Genomic DNA, 25922 nt, shown 5'->3' on the forward strand with positions numbered 1-25922 from the left:
AACAATTGCTTATTTTCAGTAACCGATTGCTTACATTTCAGTTTGTTTTGTTTCTGTTTTCTCTTCAACTGATGCATAACACTTGTGTTTGTTCTTCAACTCTTTGTTCTGGATTAACTTAATGCACGCACATTGTGATGACTTTATCTGTACAGCCCAGAAAACAAACATTTTCCCAGTATTAATTGGGTAAATGCTGGGCAACAATATTAAATAATACCAGTTAAATAATAATAACTAACAAATCTCCTGTTTGCAGGTATGCCCCTGAATGCCTGTTACAGAGCAAATTCTATATTGCTTCTGACGTCTGGTCTTTTGGAGTGACCCTGTATGAACTTTTAACTTACTGTGATTCTGAGTGCAGTCCAATGGCAGTAAGTAGCAGTGTATTTTTTCCCCCCTAGTGTAATGCTCATGATCCCACAGGGGATTCTTCCTTGCTGGCAGTTTTTGAGATGCTGCATTGCCCATAATTTGTTTAAAAAGAGGGATGGCATAAATATTCAGGGCATTTTTCTGGAACTCTTACTTTACCTACCAAATATATTCTTAAATGTTTGAACTGAATAGGCTGGACTGTCCACAGTTCTAGACCTTTTAAGCCAATTAGTATTTGTAACAATATTTGTCAATTTATTGGGGGAAGGAACAGCATGCACTAAGTTATCAATAAAAAGTTTTGCTAATATTAATGCCCATCTTACTGGACCTTTCATTGGGAGGAATGCTGCTTACTATATATTTTTGTAACCTACAGGAATTCCTGAATATGATTGGCCCAACACAAGGCCAGATGACAGTCACGCGGCTGGTACGCATATTAGCAGAGGGGAAGCGCTTGCCTTGTCCTAAAAACTGTCCAGAAGAGGTAAACCAGCTTTTGCTTTTGTTCTCCAATGTGTAAAGTATTTTTTAACTGCCATCAAAAAGACAACACTTAGAATAGAGTAGAATAACATTTGAAAGAGACCTTGGAGGTCTTCTAGTCCCACCCCCTGCTTAGGCAGGAAACCCTACACCACTTCAGACAAATGGTTATCTAACATCATCTTAAAAACTTCCAATGTTAGAGCATTCACAACTTCTGGAGGCAAGTTGTTCCATTGATTAATAGTTCTAACTGTCAGGAAATTTCTCCTTAGTTCTTAGTTTCTTCCCTCCTTGATTAGTTTCCACCCATTGCTTCTTGTCCTACCCTCAGGTGCTTTGGGGAATAGCTTGACTCCCTCTTCTTTGTGGCAACCCCTGAGATATTGGAACACTGCTATCATGTCTCCCCTAGTCCTTCTTTTCATTAAACTAGACATACCCAGTTCCTGCAACCGTTCTTCATATGTTTTGACCTCCAGTCCCCTAATCACCACTTTTAAGAACTAAACCATAACAGATTTACACAATTATAAGTCTAATTAACAAGGTTCTCTCAGGCATAGGTACACTCCCTCTTTATATGCTGTCTGAAAGTTCCTGCCCTGGGTCACAGGAAAATCCCTCACGTGTCCAAATTTGAATTAGTTTCAGGATAAGGCTGTATTAACTCCTCTCCCTGTAATTGAAGTATTGATTTGACTCATTGTAAATGTCCCCCTTTCCACTTTAATTATCCAAATGATCATCTTCCTTTTCCCAAGAATTTCTGAAGAACTTGGGCTGAGTTGTAATTTGCCTCCAGGGTTTGGGTGCGGGGATAGAATGACATTTAAATCCATTGATCACAAATAAGTAGGATCTCATTACTTTATAGAGAAGACACTTAGAGAAAAACAATACTCTCTTTATAATATATTGGGGCATTCCAGCCTTGATAACTATTCACCAAACATTTTTTTGCAATCATTGTATTGGAAGTTTTAGATACAACTTTTACAGCCTTGCTAATAGCATATCTGGCTTTTTACGGGTACCATTTATGTATATCTTGAAAAGTTCCTCCTTAGCTGAATTTCAACAGATAAGGCTCCAGAAAGTGTACATGATGTACTTCTGTTGAAAAAACAACTAACCATCTCCCTACATTAAAGATCTAAAAGCAACTATACATACTTAAATGGGGCTTGGTTCAAAAAAGCAGCCTCAAAAAATTAGGTCACAAGGCCTCACGTGTTTACATGAAAACTGGCTGATTATCCTAGGCTGGATGATTTTATAGCATGTTGTTTCCTGCTCTTTGTTCCACTGATATACTGTGATTTCTCCTACCTTATTTTCTTTTAAAAAGGCAACAAAAATCATGATTTGCTATTACATCTCTAGAAGTTGTGCATGTTCCAACACTGGAAGTTTTTAAGAAGAGATTGTATAACCATTTGTCTAAAATGGTATAGGAGTTTCCTGCTAGAGCAAGGGATTGGACTAGAAGACCTCCAAGGTCCCTTCTGTTATCTTTGAACTAGAACAGAGATAGGAAGGGGACTGTGATACAATATGAGGCTATATGTTTGGAAATCAAAGGAAACCTAACATAGCACCACGCAAATTTTATAGTCCAATCCTGAGGTGGGTTGTGGCTGGGTTGGCCTGGATCAGCCAAACCAGTAGTAGCCACAGTGGGAGGCTCTGCCCACCCACCTGGATGCTTCTGCGCATGCGCAGAAACATGCTTGTGCGCCCAGAGGGAGCGGACTTGTGGCGTACTGTGAAGCTGTTACCATGGCAACTCCACTGCGTAGTAGAGTAGAAGCCATTTTATGGCAGTACAGTAGAAGCCATTGTAAGGCACAACAGGGTGTAGCTTAACAGAACACACACACCGAGGGGTATTAGGGGTGTCTTAACCCTATAGTATTTTTCTACCGAGAATAAGTCATCTGTGTACCAAGTTTGGTTGAAATTGTTCAAGGCATTCCAGAGTTATGCTGGAACACACACACACACACACAGCCATTGTCACAGTCTCAGGAAGCAAATGCTGTGGTAAGAACCTTTGTGCCTTTTATTTTCTAGGTTAACCAACTGATGAGAAAGTGTTGGGTACAGGATCCTGGTGAGAGGACAACTTTTCACAATCTGATTCAAGGCTTTGAAACACTCATTACGAAGTTATAATCCAACATTTTTATACTGTTATTGTTGAATATTTTTAAAAAGACAGCCTGTTGCTACATTTTTGTAATTTTGCAATTCAGCAATTCCTTTTTGCTTGGAAATAAGAGTTTGCTACTCAGTCAACCTTGTGAGTACTTGGCAATCACCCTCTCTGTGATGGCCAGAACTGTTGTATTCCATTCATTTAGGTCCTAACTGGTGAAAATGGTGATTGGCTTGTGCAATCACGATGTTATCAAAATGTTTAAAAGAAAACAGAATAATGGCCTTGAGGTATGCAGCATGTTACATTGCTTCTTCATGAAAGCCTTAGAAAATGTACATTATGCAAAATACTAATGCTGTTTTTGCAGGAAGAGCCATACAAATATGTTCACTGAGAAGGCTTAATTATGTATCTGTAACCTTCAAATTCAGTTACCCGCCTACCTGAGTAGGATACTTTTGAACTCATCTTAAAAGTGAAAACTTTATGTCACATTATTGATACTTGGTATTCATAGTAAGAAATTACTATGAAGCATATTGTTGTCGAATTCACTAGTTCTTTACATCCCAGCCTATTTCTTTTTGTATATTGTGTATTTTGTAAACTTGTCTCCTATATGCTTGGTGCCTCCTAGCCTCCATCACATGTATAGAGCCGAGACTTCTGCTAGTCATTCATCCCTAGCACGTTATTTGATGTTTTCGTTTATTGACATCCCCTTAAATGGAAAGCTAAGGAAATCGTCTGTTTAAATTTGTTATTTTTGGTTGGGGGAAGAATGTTGAATTAGGATATTTGGGCCATGGTCAAATGCCAATGGTCGCTCCTTTTACTATGAAGGGAAATTTGAATTTTTTTATATACAGTAGGTGTTCTGACTCTTATGCAGAATGCAGGATTTTTATACACCGATCTTTTATATGTGAGGCAAATAATAGGTAAATGGAAAAGCATTATGTCAATATTGAAGTGACACACCTCATGCCTGATAATATTTTTAGCAAATGTCATAAGACATACCAACAAATTAAGCAGCTACCCAGAGAAGTGACCTGTGTGTATCTTTTATTCTGAACTGCAACACCCCTTCTGCACAAGGATGTTGCCACAGATCAAATATGATACAATACATTATTCAACAATAATGTATGTATTTTACCTGCAGTTTATAAAGAAAATAGTCAGAACTTTACAGATTTGGAAAGCTTGTGAGCTGGATCCAGATTTAATCACGGTTAAAGAAAGACTTTTGATTTCATTGGTCAATTCTAAGTAGATCTAACCCAATCCGTTTAATCTAAATAAACCAGATCCCTTCTATACTTTTAGTTGAAGGAAAATGGCAATATACATGTACATGGAAAAGAGCCATGATACTGGATTTACCAGATTGTCCTTTTCGCTATCAGTTCATAAATCTTTTTTAGATTAAAAAAAATAAAGTAAGGGGCATTCTTCTTTAAAAGGAAACTTCTTTCCTAAAATAAAATATTGCATTTACAGAGTAATTCAGGATTTGCAATAATGTAAAATGTAATTTTAATGCTAACCCATCTTTCAAATTGCTTGTTCTTTTATGTAATCTATAAATATTCTATATGCACTTTGTTATTCTTTATTAAACAAAACCCTCTTGATTTTATTCAGAAATGTTCATCCATTTTTTAAAAAAATGTTCCAAATAAAGACTTCGCGCTGAAGCCTATACTCTGTGTGCTTTGAAGGGATTAATCCATCTCAGTTGGCCATTTTTATGTTTTGTCATCTTCATGTCCATTTCCCTGATTGCTGTCCATTTTATTCATTTATTTGTTATTTATTATTTATAGGGGCTCCCAATCATGACTCACTGGGCTATGTGTAATAAGATCAGAAAGAACGCAAAAATATATATGAATATATATATTCATGCGTATCAACTTGAATGCCTGCAATTGTTAATTTTGACAAAAAGCAGCGTAGGGATTTGTTAAAATAAAAGTTTTCATAGAAGCCACTGGTGTAAGGGTGCTGCATATACTATTTCATAAAGAACTGTTGGATATTATCTACTGGATACATGCTGGAAATTCAGTCTAGTTCTACTGAATTACTTTTACAGCATGATGGCTCAGCGACTAAGACACTGGGCTTGTGGATGAGCATCTGTCCTTGCACTATCTCCTGTCAACCTAGCAGTTTGAAAACATGCAAATGTGAGATGAATAGGGTTCATCTTCCGGGGGGGGGGGGAGGTAACAGTGCACCATAATGCCATGTTGCCTACATGACTGCAGAAACATCTTTGGATAGTACTGGCTACATGGCTCTTGAAATGGCGATAACATTATTGCGGGTAAAAAAAGCTAAATATGTACATTCTTCAGCTGATTTAACCTCTTCCTATATAAGCAAAGTGGACTAAACTATTTAGACGTATAAGAACATTTACATGTCCGTTTATTTATCAAGAGCTTGATTGGTCGAAAGGTATTGGAAATGTAATGAAACCAATACATAAATATAGAAGTGGCGTCATCCTTTCAGAAGTGGCTTCCTTTTTCCAGGAGCATACAACCAAAACCCATTGCTTAGTGTCAAAATATGACAGGTCTAATTCTACAGAACAGCAGCTTGCAGCAATTAAGCTGCTATTGAACTCAGTGACACAACCCTAATAAATATTTCAATCAGATTTAAACACATTTAGTTTTATGGTAAAGCCATATTACAGTCATATTACAGTTCTCAAGACTGTGAGCACACTGGGGTAAATAAGCCTGTTTCAAGCACATTTTCACTCACAAGTAGACAAGTTAGAAATAAAAGATAGCATATCAACAGAAATGTTTCAAGTATGTACAGAATATTACTTCTGGGGAACATCTCCAGAATTTCCAAGTTGGCAGTGAGATAAATCAGGTGTTTGCAAGAACCATCTGGAAAGCATATTCTTTTAATTAAATGCAAGTGACTGTAATAAATTCAGCTCCAATAGGATATATATATATATATATATATGTGTGTGTGTGTGTATGTATTCATACACACTATATTTGAAAATGTGTTTAAATATTGTCTCTAGGTTTAGAACTTATAATTCTAAAGGCCAACATCTACAAACATAAATCTAGTTTCAGTCCTTCAGTTCCACAGAAAGTTTGTCATAACATACTTTATATTTCAACAATGTTATTTTCAATAAGACATGTGTATCTTGACATTTTCCTAACTTACTGCTAGGAGAGTTGCTTAATTTTATTTACATTTGAAAGTTGCAAATCTAAACCCAATCATCTCAATAAGAGTGTATTATTATTGTGAAACAGAAAAAAGAATTATACACGAATCTTATTCAATCAAGGACTAAGTAATCAGAGACTTCTTGTAATATCACTGACCAGCATTATTGCTTTTTAAGGGTATGAATGCAGTTTCTCAGCAAGACATTTGGAAAATTCCATTATTTCATTGTTTTGAGAGTAGCTCTCACACCATAGCATTGCTGTTCTTCTAAACACGTTACTGTCAGCCCAAACAACAACAAAAATTAATCCACAAGACAAGAGCTTCTTCCCCATACCATTTTTCCTTATCAAAACTAATTTCTGCAATACTATTGCACATGTTATCTACAATATATTTATATATATTAAAAGAGAACAGTGGCAAGAATGCCACAAAAAGTGATTTTGATTTCAATTAGATAGAAATCTTAATAGACACGCTTTCTTTTAAGGTACAGTTCTGTATAATGCATTCCGGAGCCCTGAGTATGTGGGCCAACATATTCCACTGGATTGTCTTCTGGATTTGTGATGAGGTATGAAGAGCTCCGCTTTTCATTTTTCATTGGCGTCATCTAAGGATCATAAAAAGTCAATTATAGTAATGTGCAGCACCTAAAGAATGCTGAATTTGACATTTGATAAACTCTAACCATGATTCACACAAGAAAGTGATCTTGACAGATATAAATAGTTGGTTCCAGAGCTTTATCCAGTGGTGGGATTCAGCCAGTTTGTATCTATTCGGGAGAACTGGTTGTTAACTTTCTAAGCAGTTCGGAGAACCGGTTGCAGGAAGACATCTCATTTTGTTTTTTTCCACTTCACAGGGCTAATCCTGTAAGGAAGGCAGGAAGGAAACATTCTGGTGGTTTCTAGCCTAATCTTTATTGCCCTGCTTACAGAAACTGCCTCTCCGGTTAACCCTCATTACATTGTAACAGCTAAGGTGAAGCGCCCATTGACGTGAGTGACATTAAGTTGGCCACGCCCACACAGTCACATGACCACTGAGCCACACTTACACAGCTGGTCATTAGGGCAGAAAACTGGTTGTTAAATTATTTTAATCCCACCACTGGCTTTCCCTGAATTATGTATTCCTGGATGGAATTGTATAAACTATTCGTGCTGGTGGAAAAGGAATTATATGCAGCTTCCAATGCTGCCCTTCGAGAACACTGCTCTTCAAGGATCTGCAATTTTTTTAGAGCAGGACTACAGTAAAAATCTAATGTAGGATTTTGCTGACTACAGGAGACCTAAGTTGGTTCCAATTTCATAGTTATTCTGAAAAATTCCATTACCAAAATAACGAAGACAAATAGCATTCACAGCAACTCTAATGAAATGGCACTATCTCAGAACTCTTAATGGTAGCACAAGATCTCAACTGAGAGTACACATCTGTTCAAAATGTAGTAACAAAAAAAAAACAAATTACAGATGTTATTTGCTATTTATCCCTCAATGCATCTTAACATGATATAGGACTTCGGAAGCTCTGGTTTGTAGCTACTGGTACTTAAATATTGGTTATGTTTGATGTATTCTGTAGTTTTAGGCTCCAGCAGAAATATTTTTACCTTCAGGGGATTTTGAGGTGTAAACGGCAAGACGCTTGGATGGAAGAATCCTTGAGCTGCAGCATAATATGAAGGCATAACCTGTAAATAGGTACCATAATCACCATAAACTCCTCCATTGGATTCCTATAGAACAAAACAGAAAAATAAAAATGTGTGTTAAGAAGTTGATAACCAATTAAGAAATTTAAATTACTGCAAGAAATTAATAACATACATTTTCAGAAAGAGTATAGCTCTGGTAGAATACTTAAAAGAATGGAGTAGAAGAGATTGTAGTCTTAATTTTCTCTAGATTCTAGTTAACCTGGCTCCCATTGCTACAGCCTAATTTGTTATAGCACTGTTGTAAAAATAAGGTAACTACATATAGTAGGCACTACCTTATATTCCCACTTGTTAACTTGTGATCTTTGTCTTCATTGCGGCCGCCTTCTTTCTATAGACACCATAAGCGTGTACCATTTCCTCTCCCTTCACAACCGGAGGGGAGAGTCCTGGTGAAGCCGCCTCTTCTTCCTCAGCTGATCTATTCCTATGGAACTGCCTACCACTTTGCTGGAGGTGGGGGAACAAAGGGAACTGTGAACCCCATGGAAACCTGCATCTCTGCTCCATATTCCTTCTCCTTCCACTGAGGAATAGAGTTCACCTTTTACCAGCACAATCCAGCCAACCCTGCCTCACCAGCAGGCATCTCAGTCACTTCCTCATCCTTCTTCTTTCCACATATAATATAGATTTGTGTCATTTCCCCTCCCCTCAGGAGAGTCCCAAAAAGGAAGCTTCCTCCTTCTCCTCCTCACCATGGAACTGCCTACATTTTGCTGGGGAGTGGGGGGGGGAGGCAACTGTGGACCACGAGAAAACCCTTTCACCTCACTCTGTCCCCCAAAGGCACCTTCACTCCAGGGAGGAATAGGACTCATCCATCATCCATCAGCATCCCTTAGCCAACTCTTATCTTGCCAGCAGGCATCCGAATCACTCGCTTATTTTTTCCTCGAAGAATTTAAGCTTTAGTTCCAAAGCAGCCAATGGCTTCTCACCTATTCAGCCTTGCTGACAGCTGATTGGGTACAAAGGCCAGAGGAAGGCAGGAAACTGGGCGGACATACATTTATCCCATTTTCCCTTGCACCATGGAACCTATGGCTTTCTGGGAAGTACAATCAAAAAGCAGCTGCAACCTTGCCAAATTTCAGTCCCAGAAGAGCCAAGGATCCTGGATTTTGGATGCATTCTGTAAGTTAGCCCATTCGAGGTACATTGATTCAGAAAATGTTTGTTTCTCAAGCATGAACTGTTTCACCCAAATGAAGGGGTGTAAAGTATGAGAATTTTAATGATGTATAGCTAAGAAAACCACAATACAAAATAAAGTCTAGGTAACAGAAATATATTGCACGTAATCTCCAAAAGCAAAGCTTTTCCAAGAATCTATCACAACACGTTTCACTAGAAATCTATTTATTCTTAATTACCCCCCAACTTTGGAATTTCAATTCACTCGGCAAGGGATTGATTAGTCTTGAGTTTCTGGAAGCTGCAAGTCATGCAAAATTGGCACATAAGCAACTAACTGGTTCCTGGTATCTGATCCCTGATCAACATTGTGAAAGTAGAATAAGCTCAAACTCTGGATATGTACACTTCATCCCATCCCTACTGCAAAAACATTCCCTGGAGACTCTACTGTGAAACTATTTGCACAATCCCTTACAAGAAGACGGGAAATGTGGCCCAGGGCAGAGCTGTTGGTGCTGCTGCTTCATAGGACAAAAACAGAGGTTTAATTCCTTGATTAAAGGGCTGGGGAAAGGTCCAGTCTGAAACCCTGTAGAGTAGTGACTGTAGACAATATAGAGCTAAATGGACACTGTGATGTAAGGCAGTTTTCTGATAAATCATGTTAAAAATTCAATGACGCATGAAAAAGGATTGCTGAAAAGACCTAACAGTAGACATAAACGAGAAAATGAAAAAACAGGTTTGCAACTTGAAGTGTTATTTATGCATAAATTATAATAGTACATAGCTTTGCTTCCCACCTCACACCCTGGGGAAAAACTCCTCTGAATTAAATTTCTTTCTAGACTAGAAGAAAAATTATACAGTTGGCAGAAGCAATGAATTTACTCTTGCTTCCCAACCAAATTCTAAAGCCAATTCTGAACAATTTCCTGTCAACCGAAGAGAAGCAGGTTGGAACTATTGATTGCCCTCTAACACCACTGGATGACATCACCAGGCCTCGCTGTTTCAGCAGAGTAAGGAAGATATTTAGGGATGATTCACACTCTGGCCAGTGTCTCTCTCCACTTTTACCATTGGGCAGAAGACACAGAAATATAGCCAGCTGTACAAACAGGTTTAAAAACAGCTTCTACCCATGGGCTGTCAGACTCCTAAACACCAAGAGCCGAGGTTGCGCAGTGGTTAAATGCAGCACTGCAGGCTACTTCAGCTGACTGCAGTTCGGCTGTTCAAATCTCACCGGCTCAGGGTTGACTCAGCCTTCCATCCTTCCGAGGTGGGTAAAATGAGAACCCGGATTGTTGTTGGGGGCAATATGCTGACTCTGTAAACCGCTTAGAGAGGGCTGAAAGCCCTATGAAGCGGTATATAAGTCTAACTGCTATTGCTATTGCTACAATATAGCACCAGAAACAGATTAAAATGATGAATTTCACTGGTGCCAGTGTAGTACGTAATATGTATATACCATGATATAAGATCATATACCAGAGTAATATACGTGTTGCACAGAATATGACGTATATATGGAAACATATGACTAGCTTTTTTCCTAATTACTTGTATAAGGATTATTCTTTATATTATTCATGTACAGTTTTCTTTGGACTGTACCAGTAGAGGCTAAACCAATTTTGTTGTATACATGATGTACAATGACAATAAAGGCTTTGAACTTTGAAATGAGGCAAGGGACATATTGCTAGACTCCAACGGTTGTTCATTCCTATGGAATATTTGGTCCAGGTGAATTTGGTTGTAATAGGAAGTAAAAAAATAACAATGGGCTTTTTCTTTGAGCATATATAAAATCAGAAAATGAAAATAATAAAACTATATTTTTAAAAGTAAGATACTATAATTGGCAAATTGTTACTTATATACCTTTCATTAATAAATTATCAGCACATAAAATCCTGCTAAATTCCATGAGTCACATGACTGGAATTGTCTTTTTTTATTATTTCTAAAAATTCAAGTCAGCAAAAAAATCACCAAATTTGCAAACTGGCATTTCTTGGCATATAGATATCCTTAGGGTGCTGAAATACTTTTTCAATGATGTAATAAAATGATAAACAATAAGTTTCCTGGATGCACTCCAGAAATATCATTTATTTTCATGTGCTAGATATAAATTCTGATCCAAACCCATTGAAGACATGAATACCTTAATAAGATAACTGTAAAAGAGAAAAGCATCACCTAAAATAAAAAGCAGGATATTAACCCAGCAAATAAACAAACAAACTTACGTCTGAGCCACTGCTTTCTAAGTCTCCTACTTTAGTTTGAATGCTATGGTATGCCTGAGCATATTGTTGATACCACTGCTGGACTGAATCCTACAAAAGGCAAAAGCATTTTTAAAAACATTTTCATAATTATTTTGCCAATGTTTGACACCAAGTTTTGCCAAACAGCTACCCCAATTTTTATAACTTCAGTCTTGTTTCACTTAAAACAAAAAGCAATATTTAAATTACATTTCATATAATACAATACATAAATAAACTGTACCACAATTTTCTTTTTTTGACAAATGATATCAAACTTCCAATATAACTTTCAAATCTGCCAGGTTATTTGCAGGCCATTCTCTAGGGCAGTGATTCTCTAGGTGCCGCAGGTGGCAGGCGGAGCCATTTGTCAGGGCACGCGAGGTGCTGCCCTGTCAGCTGGCCAGCGCATGCATGCGCTGGCCAGCTGAGTTCACCCTTTTTTAAAGCCATTTTTTGCCCTCCCCAGGCTCCAGAGGCTTTATAGGAGCCTGGGGAGGGTGAAAAGAGCCTCCCCCCCCCAGAGGCCCTCTGGAGGCTTCATGAGCTTCCCTGAAGCCTCTGGAGCGCAAAAAAACAACCCTCCGAGCAAGTGACTTCCAGTTTACTCGGGAGGGTCATTTTGACTGCTCTAGAGGCTTCAGGGAAGCCTCCTGAAGGTCCCTAAAGCCTCCAGAGGGCTTCCGGCAGGGTGGGGAGGCTGTTTTCGCTCCAGAGGCTTTATATGAGCCTGGGGAGGGCGAAAAAAGCATGCAAAAATGGGGGGGGGAGCATCTGTAGTGCACGCATGGGGGGTAGCGCATTGCATTATGGGTGCGGCACACCCGCACAGGTCCTCCTGCGCTCCCCCTACTTATGGCACGTGAGCCAAAAAAGGTTTGCCATCACTGCTTTAGGTGCTTTGCTAACTAGAGAGTACTAGCTTCAATTTACAGTACAGAATAGTGATTAAGATTAGAAATTGGGGGATCAATGCCTTCTAGTGCTGCCTTGATGTCTGTGGGTCAGTCTCTATCTCTCAGCCCAGAAAGGAGGTGATGTCAAATCACTTCTGAAAAATCTTGCCAAGATTTATCCAAGAGGTCTCTGAGAACCAGACCCTACTGAATGGGGGAAAAAACAAACAACTTTTCCACTAAGAAAGAGTTTGCTTGATCTATTTTTATGGTTAATGTTATTCCTTTTGTATCCTGTATTAAAATTGTGCCTTAATACAATGTTCTATTTGATTCATTATATCAGTTTTTCCCTAAGCGGCATGTTTTAGAGTCAGTAATTAATGCTTTTTTCATAATACCACATAATACCAATGCCTGTTGTTTGTTTGAGAGGTGGTTCGGAAATCTTGGCTAGCCCATAGTTCAAAGGAGAAGGCTCCTCCACAAATTTAAAATATCCAGAATCTGAACTCAGTGGCCTAGATTAAATAAAAGTGTCCTTCCCTGGGTTTCTCTTGTGATTAGAATAAAATAATTTCAAATATCATCCTGCCAAATCAGCTTCTTTTACCAATGTTCTTATGCATGCTACAGCTATATTACACATCAGTGATAGAACATTCTTATGGAAGCAATGATGATTGTAGCTCTGGAGCATATTCCAGGGGTAGTACCACCCCATGTGAAGACCATATGCCTCTTTGTGCTTCTAAATTGTACAATAGAAAGAATGTTGGTCTTACCTGAACGTGTCTTTTCAGGGGAAGAGAGGGAGTGGTCACGTGGGGGTATTCTCAAAGCCTGATTGGTCCAAGACTGAGAGTAAAACTTCTTAAATGCTCCTTCCTGCCTTTCTAGCCCAGTTTCCTCGAAGGCGAACAACGGAACTGCAACAGACACAACCAAAAAAACAAAACAACCCCTCCCCCCGGAAAACACCCGGCCATCCCCTTGGCCCCACCCAAAGAAGGGCAGGTCGTGACCACTCCCTCTCTTCCCCTGAAAAGACACTTTCAGGTAAGACCAACGTTCTTTTTCCAGTGGAAGAGAGGGAGTGGTCACGTGTGGGACATACCTAAGTCCCAGGGAGGGAAAACAAACTAATAACTATGGCCCAAGGGGAGCATCAACTGCCACCCTCTGCGAATGCATCCAGACGATAATATCGGATGAAAGGCGTCGGAGAAGCCCAAGTGGCTGCCTGACAAATGTCCTCAAAGGGGGCCCTCGTGGCCCACACCGCCATGGTCGTGGCACTCTTAGTCGAATGGGCTGTAATGCCCGATGGGACAGGATGTCCCGATGCCCCATAGACCTCCACAATGGCCTGATGCAGCCAACGGCCAATGGTAGCCGAAGACACCCTGGCCCCCAACGTCTGAGGTTGGAAAGAGACAAACAAGGCCTCTGACCTGCGGACCCCCGCCGTCCGACAGAGATAAATCCACAAAGCGCGACGAACATCAAGACGGTGCCAGAGTCTCTCCCTATCATTAGAAGGCCCTGGACAAAAATCGGGCAGGATGATTTCCTGTGCCCTATGGAAGGGAGTGTTCACTTTTGGAAGAAAGGTAGGATCAAGCCGAAGGACCACCCTATCCTGGTGAAAATGACAAAGATCCTCCTTGGATGAAAGGGCGCCCAGCTCCGAAATACGCCTGGCCGAAGTAACAGCCACCAGAAAGGATACCTTAAGGGACAAGAACCGCAGATGAACAGACCGGAGAGGCCCCGTCAGTGCCCTGAGAACTTGGGGAAAATCCCATGTAGGAAACCTGTGTATGGGAGGAGGCCTGAGATTAGCCACCCCTTTAAGAAACCGCTTGATCAAGGGTACGTGGGAGAGGGAAGAAGACCCCACACACCCCAAGACTGAAGACAGAGCTGCCATCTACGGCGCAGAGTGTTGTGTGACAGATCACCATCGAGGCCCTTCTGCAGAAAGTCCAAGATGTTGGGAATAGTGGCCCTGGCAGGATCAATGCCAAGAGGGGAACACCACCGAATGAAATCACCCCAGGAGGAGTTGTAAATCCAGGTCGTTGACAGACGCCTAGAAGTCTCGATGGTGCGAATGACCCCGGAAGACAAGTTCACTCCCCTTAAGAGCCGCTGTTCAAGAGCCAGGCGGTCAGATGGAGGCACTGGGGATCCGGGTGAACCAGGACCCCCTGGCGCAAGACCACCTCCTCCTGCGGAATCCTCCATGGCGGAGCCGCTGGGAGCTGGACTAGGTCTGCGAACCAGGGTCTCCTGGGCCAATAAGGGGCCACAAAGATACCTAGAGCCTTCTCCACTACCACCTTCCTGAGGGTCCCCGGAATGAGGGGAATGGGAGGGAAGGCATAGAGCAGACCCGGAGGCCACCCGCTCCTGAGGGCGTCTGTGCCCTCTGCCTCCCGGGACAGAAAATGGGTGAATAATTGAGGCAACTGCGCATTCGCCGGAGTGGCAAAGAGGTCCACCAGTGGGGTGCCAAACCACTGACATATCCCCTGAAACAAGGACGGGTGAAGTTGCCACTCGCTGTTGTCCAGAGTCGCCCGACTCAGCCAGTCCGCCTGGTGGTTGGACAGGCCGGAGATGTGCTCCGACACCAAGGACAACCGAGCCACAGGGCCTCTAGCCAGAGAGCCCGAGAGTGGGTCCCCCCCCCGACAATTTATGTGGGCCTTGGCAGCCACATTGTCCATCAGGAGCAGCACGTGCCGGTCCTCCACCGAGGTCCGGAAGTGTAACAGGGCCAGGAGAGCAGCCTTCAGCTCCAACCAATTTATATTGTGTCAGAGATCTGAAGCTGTCCACCTGCCCTGTGCCAAGCGAGAGCCCACCAGGGCTCCCCAACCAAACACACTCGCGTCCGTGGTCACAGTCACTCTGCCCGGTTCCCAGAAGCAGCAGCCCCGTCAAATGGCCGGAGAGAGACACCACCTGAGGGAAATCCTGACCCCTGCTGGGAGGCAGAGGAGTCAAAGCGAATTGCTCATCCTTCCCCTTTGGAAAGGGATGAGGTCCCACTGAAGGGGTCAGAGATGGAGCCTGGCCCACGGAACTATTCCTATACAAGAGACCATCTTGCCCAACAATTGTGACAACGTGAGGACTGAAACTGACCGACTTCTGTGTACCTTTTCCGCCAACAGACGTAGGCTCGTTCGGCGGTCTGGGGGACAGACGCACCACCCCCGACACTGAGTCTATGACCGTCCGCAGGTGAAGAATGCACGTGGATGGAGACAGATGGCTCTTTGGAAAGTTCACCGAAAACCCCAGGGCCTGAAGACTCTGAATAGTAAGTTCCGCTAACGCTTGGGGAAGGACCACGCCTGAACCAAGACATCGTCCAGGTAGTATTAGAGCATTATCGGGATGGAGTGAAGATGAGCCACCAGAGCCGCCAGCACCTTCGTAAACGTGCGCGGGGCAGAGGCCAACCTGAACGGAAGAGCCCGGTACTGGTAATGGCGCTCCCCGTGGGAAAATCTCAAAAACCTGCAATGAGCCGGTAGAATTGGAATATGAAGGTAGGTCTCTGTCAGGTCTATCGATGCTAAGAAATCCCCCTCCTGGATGCCTTGAAGGATAGACTTGAGGGAGGACATCTTGAAGGTTCAGGCGCTTGAGGTCCAGAATTGCCCTCCAGCCCCCCAAACTCTTCGGGACCACAAACAGGCCCAGCCCTATTTCTCCCCGGGGAACTACCTCCACCGCCTGAATGTCGAGAAGGTGTTTTATGGCCTGATCCATCTGGTGGCGGCGCTCCAGACTCCGGGACGGAGGGAACGACCAGAAGAGATTCGGGGTGGGTGGGTGGAGAGAAACTCTAACCTAAGATCTTGACGAACTGTGGACCTGACCCATGCATCTGACGTGATCTCATCCCATTGATCCACATAGAGGAGTAGGTGGCCGCCTATGGGATGACTCGGGTTCGAGTCACTTCCCTCTGCAGTAAGGGCGACCGCCGCCACCTCGAAAGGGCCGCTGTGACTGGTGTTGGAACCTGCCTCTGTCCTGATAGGATGACCTGGAATACTGCCTGTTGGACCTGAAAAAGGAGAAATGTTGGTGATGGTCACAGTCAGGGGCCCTATAAGATTGTCTACAATAAGGATGAGACCGTGCCTCGGGCTTCTTGGCGTTGGATGGGAGGACCTTCTTCTTGTCCTTATTTTCGACAAGAATAGGGTCAAGAGCCTCCCCAAAGAGATTGGGTTCCTTAAAGGGGTAGCCGCCAGATTCCACTTGGCCTTGTTATCCATTTGCCAATTCCTAAGCCATAAGAGATGGTGGGAGGCAACTGAGGTGGCTAATGCGCTGGACGCAAACTTGACTGTGTCCAGAGTCCCATCCGCCGAGAATTGAGAGGCAGCAATGATTTTAGATCCTGGTGGAGCCGCTCATCCTGGATCAGAATGCGATCCTGGAGCTGGTGCAACCACATGGTGGTAGTGCGGTTGAAATAAGAGGCCGCCGCCGCAGACTTTATGGCCCATGCAGTGGCATTGAAATTTTTCCACAAGGTAAGCTCAGCGCGCTTATCCTCAGGTTTTAACTTATCCGCCGCATCCCCAGACACCACCGGGGACGAAGAAACCAAAGTAGCAATAGGGGTGTCAATAATGGGCAACTGGATGGCCTGGGCAAAGGCCTGTTCCACATTGTAGAAGCGGCGGTCATTGCTTCCTGGATTAAAAAATTGGAGGGGCGGGCCCACTGGTTGGTCAGAACCTCCATAAACAAGGGGAGAGCAGGAATCTCCTCCTTCTTCATAGCCGTATTGGAAAACATGGCCATTTCCGGGTCTCTAGGCGGAGGTACCGTGGGATCCCCCGACCCAATCTTTGTGGTCTTCCTCGCCTTGTTCAGGAGAGTCTTGAACATGGCTGGTGAAAACAGGCCCGAGGAAGAAGGAGGATCGGGAGGGGCTGCATCCTCGTCTTCCGAAAATCCCATATCATGAGGATTCTCCTCCCCCATGACAGAGGCCTTGCAAACCATGGATGGGGAGGAAGCCCTATACTGGTGCTGACCCCCTTGTAACCTAGCAGAATGGGAGCTCCTGTCCCGCTGGGCAATGCCCCGCGAAATGGCTGCAGAAATAAGCCATTTAATACCTTGTGAAGAATGAGGCCCCCTAGACATCCCCTCTAAGGGGTCCGCATAGCTGTACCTTGCCAGATGCGGGGAAGCTGCAGGGGAAGGGGACCCCTTTCGCCTGGAGTAGCTGTGGGATCTGGCCTGGGAGCCCGAGGAAGAAGGGCTGAAACCTCGAGACGAAGAATGCCCAGAAGGAGGCCTGATTGGTGACCTGGACCTGCTAGTAGAGACAGGCCTAGCAGACTTGGCCTGCCTCTTAGCCCTGACGAAAGTCTTTTCAAGCGCCTTGTGCCTCCTGGCCTCCTCCCTCATGGAGGCCCTAGAGGAACGCTGGGCTGCCAGGGGCCTTGCCAGGGGCCTTGCCAGGGGCTCCCCCCACTCTGCCCCCCTACTCCGCCCAACGGGCCTTCTGCCTGGCCCTGGGGAATACCCGATCCCTCCTCCATACCCCCCACTTACATGTCCTGGAAGGTATGGAGGGAGAGCAGGCCTCTGTAGGCCCCACCGGAGCCTGGGCCCCCAAAGGTAAGCACCCCCGGCCTGGACTTCCCAATGGTCGCACGAGCGAGGAAGGCCTTGCGCACGTGGCGGCAGCAAAAATGGCCATCGCTCACTAATGGCTGGCGCAGCAACAAACAGGGGCCGAAATAAAAAAATAACTGACTATACGAGCCATGTGATGTGCGCTCTGCGATTCAGGGGGCCCCACAGCACAAAGGCTCGCACCCCCCCAAACTCCGGCAGCAGCCGCCTGAATGCAAACGACGGCTCCGCAAATCTCGTGAGCGCCTCCACCCTTTCTGCTGTCCCTGCCGAAGAACCATGGCCCCCATGACAGCTGCGCTGGAGCACAGCACCCCCGCAATCCCGGGGATAGGTCTGAGGCTCCGTGCCCGCCGATGGGAAAGCCAGAATGCCCCACAGCACCCTCCACCACTGGAGGCAGAAAAGACTGACCCCCTGGGCTGCAGCTACAAGGGAAATTTAAAGTAAATTTGATTAAATTTAAAGTGTCCAATTGAATCGAATACAGCAAGCCAATTGATCAGATTAAGGAAAAAAATACACACTATCTCTCTACTCACAACTCAAGAAGTGCTTGGACCAAGAGACTGAGAGGAAACTGGGCTAGAAAGGCAGGAAGGAGCATTTAAGAAGTTTTACTCTCAGCCTTGGACCAATCAGGCTTTGAGAATACCCACACGTGACCACTCCCTCTCTTCCACTGGAAAATTATAGCTGTTGGCAATGGGATTCCAAATCTGCATAAATTACCTGCACACTTTCTTTCTTCTTCTCTACAACCTACTGTGCTGTTAAATTAACAGCTAATAGCTCTTGACTACTAAAAGAAATAAGCACACTATACCAAGTATGACCTCTAATTTGCAGGTCATTTCATTTCTTATTTGCATGAATTCACTATCAGAACTGTTCTGAATCTTAGTACCATATGGTTACAGTATGTTTTTTCCCCAGGACAACAATATCACTATTTGCTTGTATTCCAGTCCTTAGCACTGGGAATCTGACTTGTTCTGCAAATCTTGCTGATTGATGATTCTCATTTATCATCAGTCTGGAGAACTAATGCTAGCCTTCATAAGAAGAGGGCATTGTCACCAGCTGCAATGATATTATATCTCTCTCACGTACCTGTGTGTAATCATTATACTGCCGTGCATAGTTAAAAGAGTTTTCCACTGCATGCTGTGGTGTGTTTCCCTGAGCATTTACACTGTTGATTGAGTTACTTGCAGCTACAGATTGCGACTTAGTATTATTAGCTTTGTTGGGGACTGCTCCTAAAAGAAGAAAAATTATACTTTATTAATAATTATAACAAGGTATAAGTAGTTTTACACCCATTTGCTTCCCCCAAAGTCCCTTAGAATGGTACACAATTTCTACATGTACACAGTACAATATTAAATATATTCATAACAAAATAAAGGCATAGACCTATTCTTTTTAAAGCAAAATAAAATAAGGCACTATTTAGCATACAGTGATACCTTGGTACTTGACTGCTTCAAAACCTGTCAAATTTGGTATTCAGCGCATTTTGAAGCACAAATGTTGCTCCAGTATTCATTGTTTGTTTGGTATGATTAGAAAAGGGGGCAGCTGTGGAGAATGGACAGGAAGTCAGCCATGCCGGGAAGGTTGCTGCAAAAGGAAGAGGGTGATAGTGCAAGAGAGGGAGGACAGGAAATCGGTCATGCTGGAAAGGTTGCTGACGTAGGAAAAGAAACAGACAGGAAGTGAACAAAGGGTTACGTGGTCAATCACATGGTTAGTTTGGTGCACATCATTTTTTTGTACTCATTGAGTCTTCTGGAACCAATTAACAATGAGTATCGAGGTACCACTGTAATTTAAAGGACTTAATCTTAGCTACACTCTCTCCGTCATATTCTGGGAATTGTAAAATAGACATCTACCAATCCACACTGCACATATATGGTAGATTATGATCCATGCTCTTCAATAAGAAACCATCCTTAATGAGTCATGGAGGCACAGTGGTTAGAGTGAAGTACTACAGGCTACTTCTGCTGACTGTAGTTTGGCAGTTCAAATCTCACTGGCTGAAGGTTGACTCAGATTTCCGAAGTGGGCAAAATGAGGGCCCAGATTGTTGGGGCAATATGCTGACTCTGTAAACCGTTTAAAGAGGACCGTAAAGCACTGTGAAGCAGTATATAAGTCTAAGTGCTATTGCTATTCTGCAGTAGATTGTATGATAATTAGCAGCAGAAGAAACAACAGCAGATCTTTTTATTGTAAACTCTGCTTAAAGGCAAGTTCCAGATTTAAATTATACCAAACAATATATCTGTATTATCTGCAAATATTATAATCTTTGTGCCCTCCCTGCTTACCTGAAAGACACACAGAAGGTAGAACACTTGCCAAGTTCAAGTAGGGATTTGTGCTGAGGTGTATTTCCTTAGGAGGTTCTCCAAGTAGAGAGGTTTGATTTTTGGAACAACTCTATAAAATAGATATATTTCATCACATAACTGCAGCTGAAGTTCAAAGTGATTTCCCATTAGAAAACTTCTCACGTTACTAACTACAAGTGTCATTACAATTTAATATTTATCTATAAATTTATCCACTCTTTTTAAAGGACAAGACAATAATTACCACTTCAGACACACACAAAAACCTTATCTGTCCTATAAAGTTATTACCGTATTTTTCAGAGTATAAGATGCACCCTTTTCCCTCAAAAAAGAGGCTGGAAATCTGGGTGCGTCTTATACACTGAATCCAGCATATTTTTGCCTCCTGAAACTCCACCTCTTCACCAAAATGGCCGTGCATAGCTTGTAGGAAGCTTTCAGAGAGCTCCTGGGGGCTAAAGAGGGCAGAAATGAGCAAAAAGTGGGCCATTCTTTTGCTCAAATTTTCCTTCCCCCCAGCCCCCAGGAGCACTCTATAAGCTTCCTAATGCCCCCTTTTTGACAAAAAAATGGGCTGTTTTTTGCTCATTTTTGCCCCCCCTCCCCCGGAATACTCTACAAGCTTCATGCCCTTTTTTTGAAAAAAAAACAACAACACAGGGCCATTTTCATGAAAAACGGGCCATTTTTGGGAGGTTTGCAGAGTGCAAAAACTTTTTTAAAAAATTTGCCTCTTCAAAACCTTGGCATGTCTTATATTCTGAAAAATGCGGGTATATGCGTTATTGAAACTCTCACTTATGTATATGAGATAGAAATAAAAGGCAAACAAAAATAAAGCATATCTAGAAAAAACATAACACTGTTTTGGCTATTCTCACATATAATACAAATGCCTGTTGGATTTTTGTGATTTTTTTTCTAAGTCTTCATCAAACTTTAAAAGCTTGAAAGCCAGAAGGATAAGCTGAATTGTCGCTATGCAACAATCAACAAATGTCTCTTCCTTTTAGACAACAAAAATGTAGCATTCTTTTCTGTTCTACTGAATAGCAGGGTGGATATTTTCAACTGAAGGAAATAGTCTAGGAGCCAATACAGAATATAATCCTTCCTTCTTAAAGATAGAACGAATGGCTATATAATTATCTTTACTTTAAACAACCTTAAACCAGACTGGTAAAACCAGATTAGCTAGTTAACCTATAGGCTGGGAGACCAATCTTTGTCCACCAAACTACTAAAAGGAAAACAGGGAAGTATATTAACTGTACTCTCTTCTGAGCTATATCAAAGCAACGTCTCTATGTACAGGAAGAGGGAGATAACACAAATTTGATATGGCACTAAGGTTAAGTCATGTCACATGAAAAAAAGCAGAATAGGAAAGAGAAAATGGAAGCTGCCTCAAACAGCTTACATTACAAAAACTGTGTGAAGTTATGATAATGGAAAGTATTAAAAAGTTTGCTAAATAAAATACGATAGGGAAAATTGATATAAGAGAATAACTGCTGCTGCAAAAAAATGATGCAATGCTGTAAAATAGAGGTGTGTACAAAAGAAATACATGGCATGGGAGTCTGAACTGAAGTTCAGCTGAAGCAAAATAGACATTTTAAAAGATACAAATGCTGGCAGCAGGATGTCTGTTGCAAAGAATGAGATTTGTTGAAAGAAACAAAAATGCTTGAATAGTCCTCCTGCTTTATTACAGCATGTATGTATGTATGGGCGTGTATATGCCTTCTTTTATCTTTATTTTTTATGTTTTATTGATTTGATTGCAATTTGCTTGTTTGATCGATTGTCATCCAAAGCCATTGAGATCTGGGCAGATTAATAAATTACTATCTGTTCACAATATGGAGACACAGCTGCTAGTTCTTTAATTGACGTGGCTCTTCATATGCATCAAGTTCTTCCCAATAATAATTTAATAATAAATTATGTGTGGGTAATCCACAGTTAGATTTACAGTCTAAGACTGGTTAAAACTTAACAATTCAAGTCCTAACCAAGAGCCTAAGAATTATTAAGGTAGCGTTTAACAATATAGCCAATTCCAAGCAGGGTAGGGTTTGTTTGTTTTTCGTAAAATTGGTGTGTTCAGGTCTGATAAATTCAGTATTTCCAGATATTGAGGAAGTCTATGGTTCATCACAGTCAGATGTTTAGATTGGAATTGGCATTTTTATTCACCTATTGAGTTCATTGCAGGATAGGGAGATGGTGCTAAAATTATTTGTGCAGGAAACTGTTCCAAATAAAGTTGCCTTTTGCAATTGATTGACGGTGGTTCTGTCAATGTTGATGCTGTTCAACGATGCTCCAGATGTTTTGGGGATTGTACCCAAGGTACCAGTTACTATTGAACCTAAAAGATTCCATATTAGCAAGAAGATTGCCATGTTTCAGAATTTGCTCCAAACTTAATAAATTGAGGGATCCTTGGTGCTCTTTGAGCTTCCTTGTTTTCTTGCAGACGTTTCATTATCTTAACTAGGTTAACATCATCAGTATGAGTAATGAGTGCTGTTTGCTGTCAGTTTATATTCTGGTGTCTTGTCTTTCTGTGTGGATGGGGGCAATCTTAGAGATTCTTTGGTTGAGCTGTTTACTGATGGCTCTTTGGCAGTTTCTTGATTGGGATATTGCTTACTTGATTGTTGGTTTGAATTTAATCTATGTTGAGTTTAGTGCTAATTTCAGGTGGAGAGGTGCTGAGGTCTTTTTCTCTTTTGGGCTGGTTGATTGTCTCTTTTGCATAGTGTATAGATGTTGTTAATGTCCATGTTAATAATGTTAATAAATTCCAGATTAGCATCAAAATTTATGTGAACAGTTTTAGGAAGGAAGAAGGAATTGTGCATTTACTTATCCATTCAGAATAGATTCCTTCCTGCTAGGTTGAGCAAGTGTACTTAGGAAATGGACAATTTGATGTATGAAATGAGAGACATTCTTGGTACTTAGGTTAAAAAGGAAGAAACTGCAAGCGAAAATATTAATTTGGAGGTAGGATCTACTCCAGGCAATAGGATGAGCTCAAAATGCATATTATTACACTGTTTATAGAAAATTGTGTAGAAATGTAATGTAATAAATATTATGTCTGTGTATAGAAAACATAAGACAGAGAAGGGAAAAAGGAATAAAAGGCTATTAGTATGAAACAAAAGAAAAACCAAATTTTTAAAAAGTGTGTATTTTTGAATGAAAATTCTCTAAATTGAGGAAAACCATGACTGCCTTTTTTATCTAAGAAAATATTTCTTGAAAATGAAGATAGAAGCAGAATGAAAAGTTTCACAGATATGTTTACAATTTTGTCAGTGAAATAGAGACATATTATTCAGAGGTTACCTTGCAAATCACATGCACGCAAAATATGTATATAATTTTAAAAAACGATGAACCGTGATTTAAAATATATTTCCAAGCCCTACATTATTGGGATTATATCAGTTTAAAGATAAACACAAAGAAATTTCTTGCCTTATAAGAATAATCTTAAATCAATCCTGCCATAAGTAAAGCTGTTCATGTTTCAAATTTTGGTTTAAGAGGGAATTCTCCTTCAAATCAACTGCAATAAACTTGGTTGCATTAGGTGTCATGGTAGGTGATGGTTCATTTCACTAAGGTAGATTGAGTAAACCTTAACTCACTTTTTTCAATTGCACCTAAGACATATGGTTTGCAAACCATAATCCCATTATGGCTTAGCATGATAAGCAAATTTCATCTTCCTGATATTTAACTATACTGAATGCAAATAGAGCAATTAACTGCAAATGACAGAAAACACTTTTCATTATATTTCTACATTTTAATAAGATCCATTAGTCTTTCACTGTAATTTAGAAGTAATAATCTCTTTGAAAATGCTTTTTGCAATTAAGATTTGAACGCTGATAAAACAATTGTAAAACGTCTCACTGACTCAACACTAATGAACGGTCAGTAAGTACAAGAGAGAAAGGGGGGGGGAAAGCTGAATCCAGTTTCCTTACACCAATGCTTGAGTCAGTATTCTTTGGCTGGTTCTGTGATTGCAGTTGTCCTCCCTGAAGGCTTCCTAAGCTCTGCAGATATCCTTGTGATGCAGAGCCGGTGCCTTCTGTCAGTCCCAGTGAAGATGGCAACTTCTCTTGGGTGTTAGTTTGCCTTGGCACTGCTTGCCCAATTACATGCTGGTTAGGGAAGAATGGCAGTAAGCCCATCCCTGCTGCCATCGCTGTTGAACCTGGAGTCTGATGAGATACTGTAGAATCGGCCATAAATAGAAAAAAACTGTTATAGAACAGAACACTGGGTTTATTACATAAAAAGCACTAAGGTTCATGTTGATATTTGCAACACATTATTGAAATATACCTACTTACTACATACTGTACAAGCCTATTGAATACATATGTACACCATATGGTTCCCCTTTTAAACACCAATTTTTGTAAAAAAATTCTGCTTGTAATTTGCCCTAATAATGAAAATCTAGATGATAGTAGTCATCTTATTTTTTCTATCTCCAAAACAGCCAATATTGGTCTCTGAGGTGTACAATATTTAGTTTGATAACTAATTAATAAATGACATATACCATTTGTTTCTTGAAATACTGTTTATGATAACTGTATTTTAAAGAATACTGTAATAGTTGTAAACTTCTGTTATCTCTGAAGGGAAAAATACAAAATAAAAGGATTTTATTTTTAAGTCTAAAAATGTCTGCAGCAGGTTGCAACTGTTCTGACCTAGGCTTCCCAAGAGCATGAAGCAAACTCCTTGTCTTGAAAAAAAAAAACCTTTTATCAATTGACTGTGAATTCTGCTCATTCACATCTAGAAAAGTCTTTCACAGGAGGATTTACAGACACTGACCTTATCTGGCTTGGAGAGCTGACAGGCTGATATCTGCAAAACTTGGCAAGGAGTCTCGGAGAGTCACAAACCCATTAAGCGAACTAATTGTCCCCTGCAAACTCCACTCCCCTTTCACTCCTCTTTTATTTCCTCTGGGAGGGGCCATTCATTGTCCACCCAAGTCAACCCTGTTCTTTAGCTATTCCCTTCGTCTGGCAACTCTGCGCATGCATACACTGAGAACAGATTTTCGTCTGATGTCTCACTCTGAAGGCAGCTGATAACTGGCATACAGCTCTGGCCCCCTCTCTGTCTCCGACACAGAGCCCTCATCACAGCCTGCCTAAGACTTCAGGACTGGCCCATGTTCCTCCCCAACCTCCTCACTGTCTGAATCTGCTGCCAGCTCTGCTGGCCGCTGATGGGCCACAACAGCAGATAAGGGATACTTATCTGACAGAAAGTCTAGTAAATACATTACAACTTTTAAATAAATATAAATAAGAGGGCACAAGATAGTATGTAAATGTAGTGCACACAATATAATTTTAATTTTTGCATTTCCATATGTTGTAATGATTTAAAACGTTTTTATGATTGTTCACCACCCAGAGTCACTGGTTAGAGATCGGTGGTTATACAAATTGAATAAATGTATAAAGTATAAAGTTAGAGCCACTG

General features: G+C 41.5%; 2 protein-coding genes across 2 annotated transcripts in view; one reads left to right on the forward strand and one right to left on the reverse strand.

Moving 5' to 3' along the window:
• Positions 1 to 4043, forward strand: part of JAK1 (Janus kinase 1) — a 65461-nt gene extending 61418 nt beyond the window's left edge. The window contains exons 24-26 of the mRNA XM_032218910.1: positions 260 to 377; positions 761 to 871; positions 2947 to 4043. Of these exons, the coding sequence (XP_032074801.1) occupies positions 260 to 377; positions 761 to 871; positions 2947 to 3048 (331 nt within the window). The 3' untranslated portion in view covers positions 3049 to 4043. The remainder of the gene's footprint in view (positions 1 to 259; positions 378 to 760; positions 872 to 2946) is intronic.
• Positions 3584 to 25922, reverse strand: part of RAVER2 (ribonucleoprotein, PTB binding 2) — a 59564-nt gene continuing 37225 nt past the window's right edge. The window contains exons 9-14 of the mRNA XM_032218911.1: positions 24392 to 24642; positions 20349 to 20460; positions 19120 to 19268; positions 11402 to 11491; positions 7890 to 8015; positions 3584 to 6878 (exon numbers count right to left, since the gene is read on the reverse strand). Of these exons, the coding sequence (XP_032074802.1) occupies positions 6732 to 6878; positions 7890 to 8015; positions 11402 to 11491; positions 19120 to 19268; positions 20349 to 20460; positions 24392 to 24642 (875 nt within the window). The 3' untranslated portion in view covers positions 3584 to 6731. The remainder of the gene's footprint in view (positions 6879 to 7889; positions 8016 to 11401; positions 11492 to 19119; positions 19269 to 20348; positions 20461 to 24391; positions 24643 to 25922) is intronic.

The sequence above is a fragment of the Thamnophis elegans genome, chromosome 5 (genome assembly GCF_009769535.1).
Source record: "Thamnophis elegans isolate rThaEle1 chromosome 5, rThaEle1.pri, whole genome shotgun sequence".
Taxonomy (NCBI): domain Eukaryota; kingdom Metazoa; phylum Chordata; class Lepidosauria; order Squamata; family Colubridae; genus Thamnophis; species Thamnophis elegans.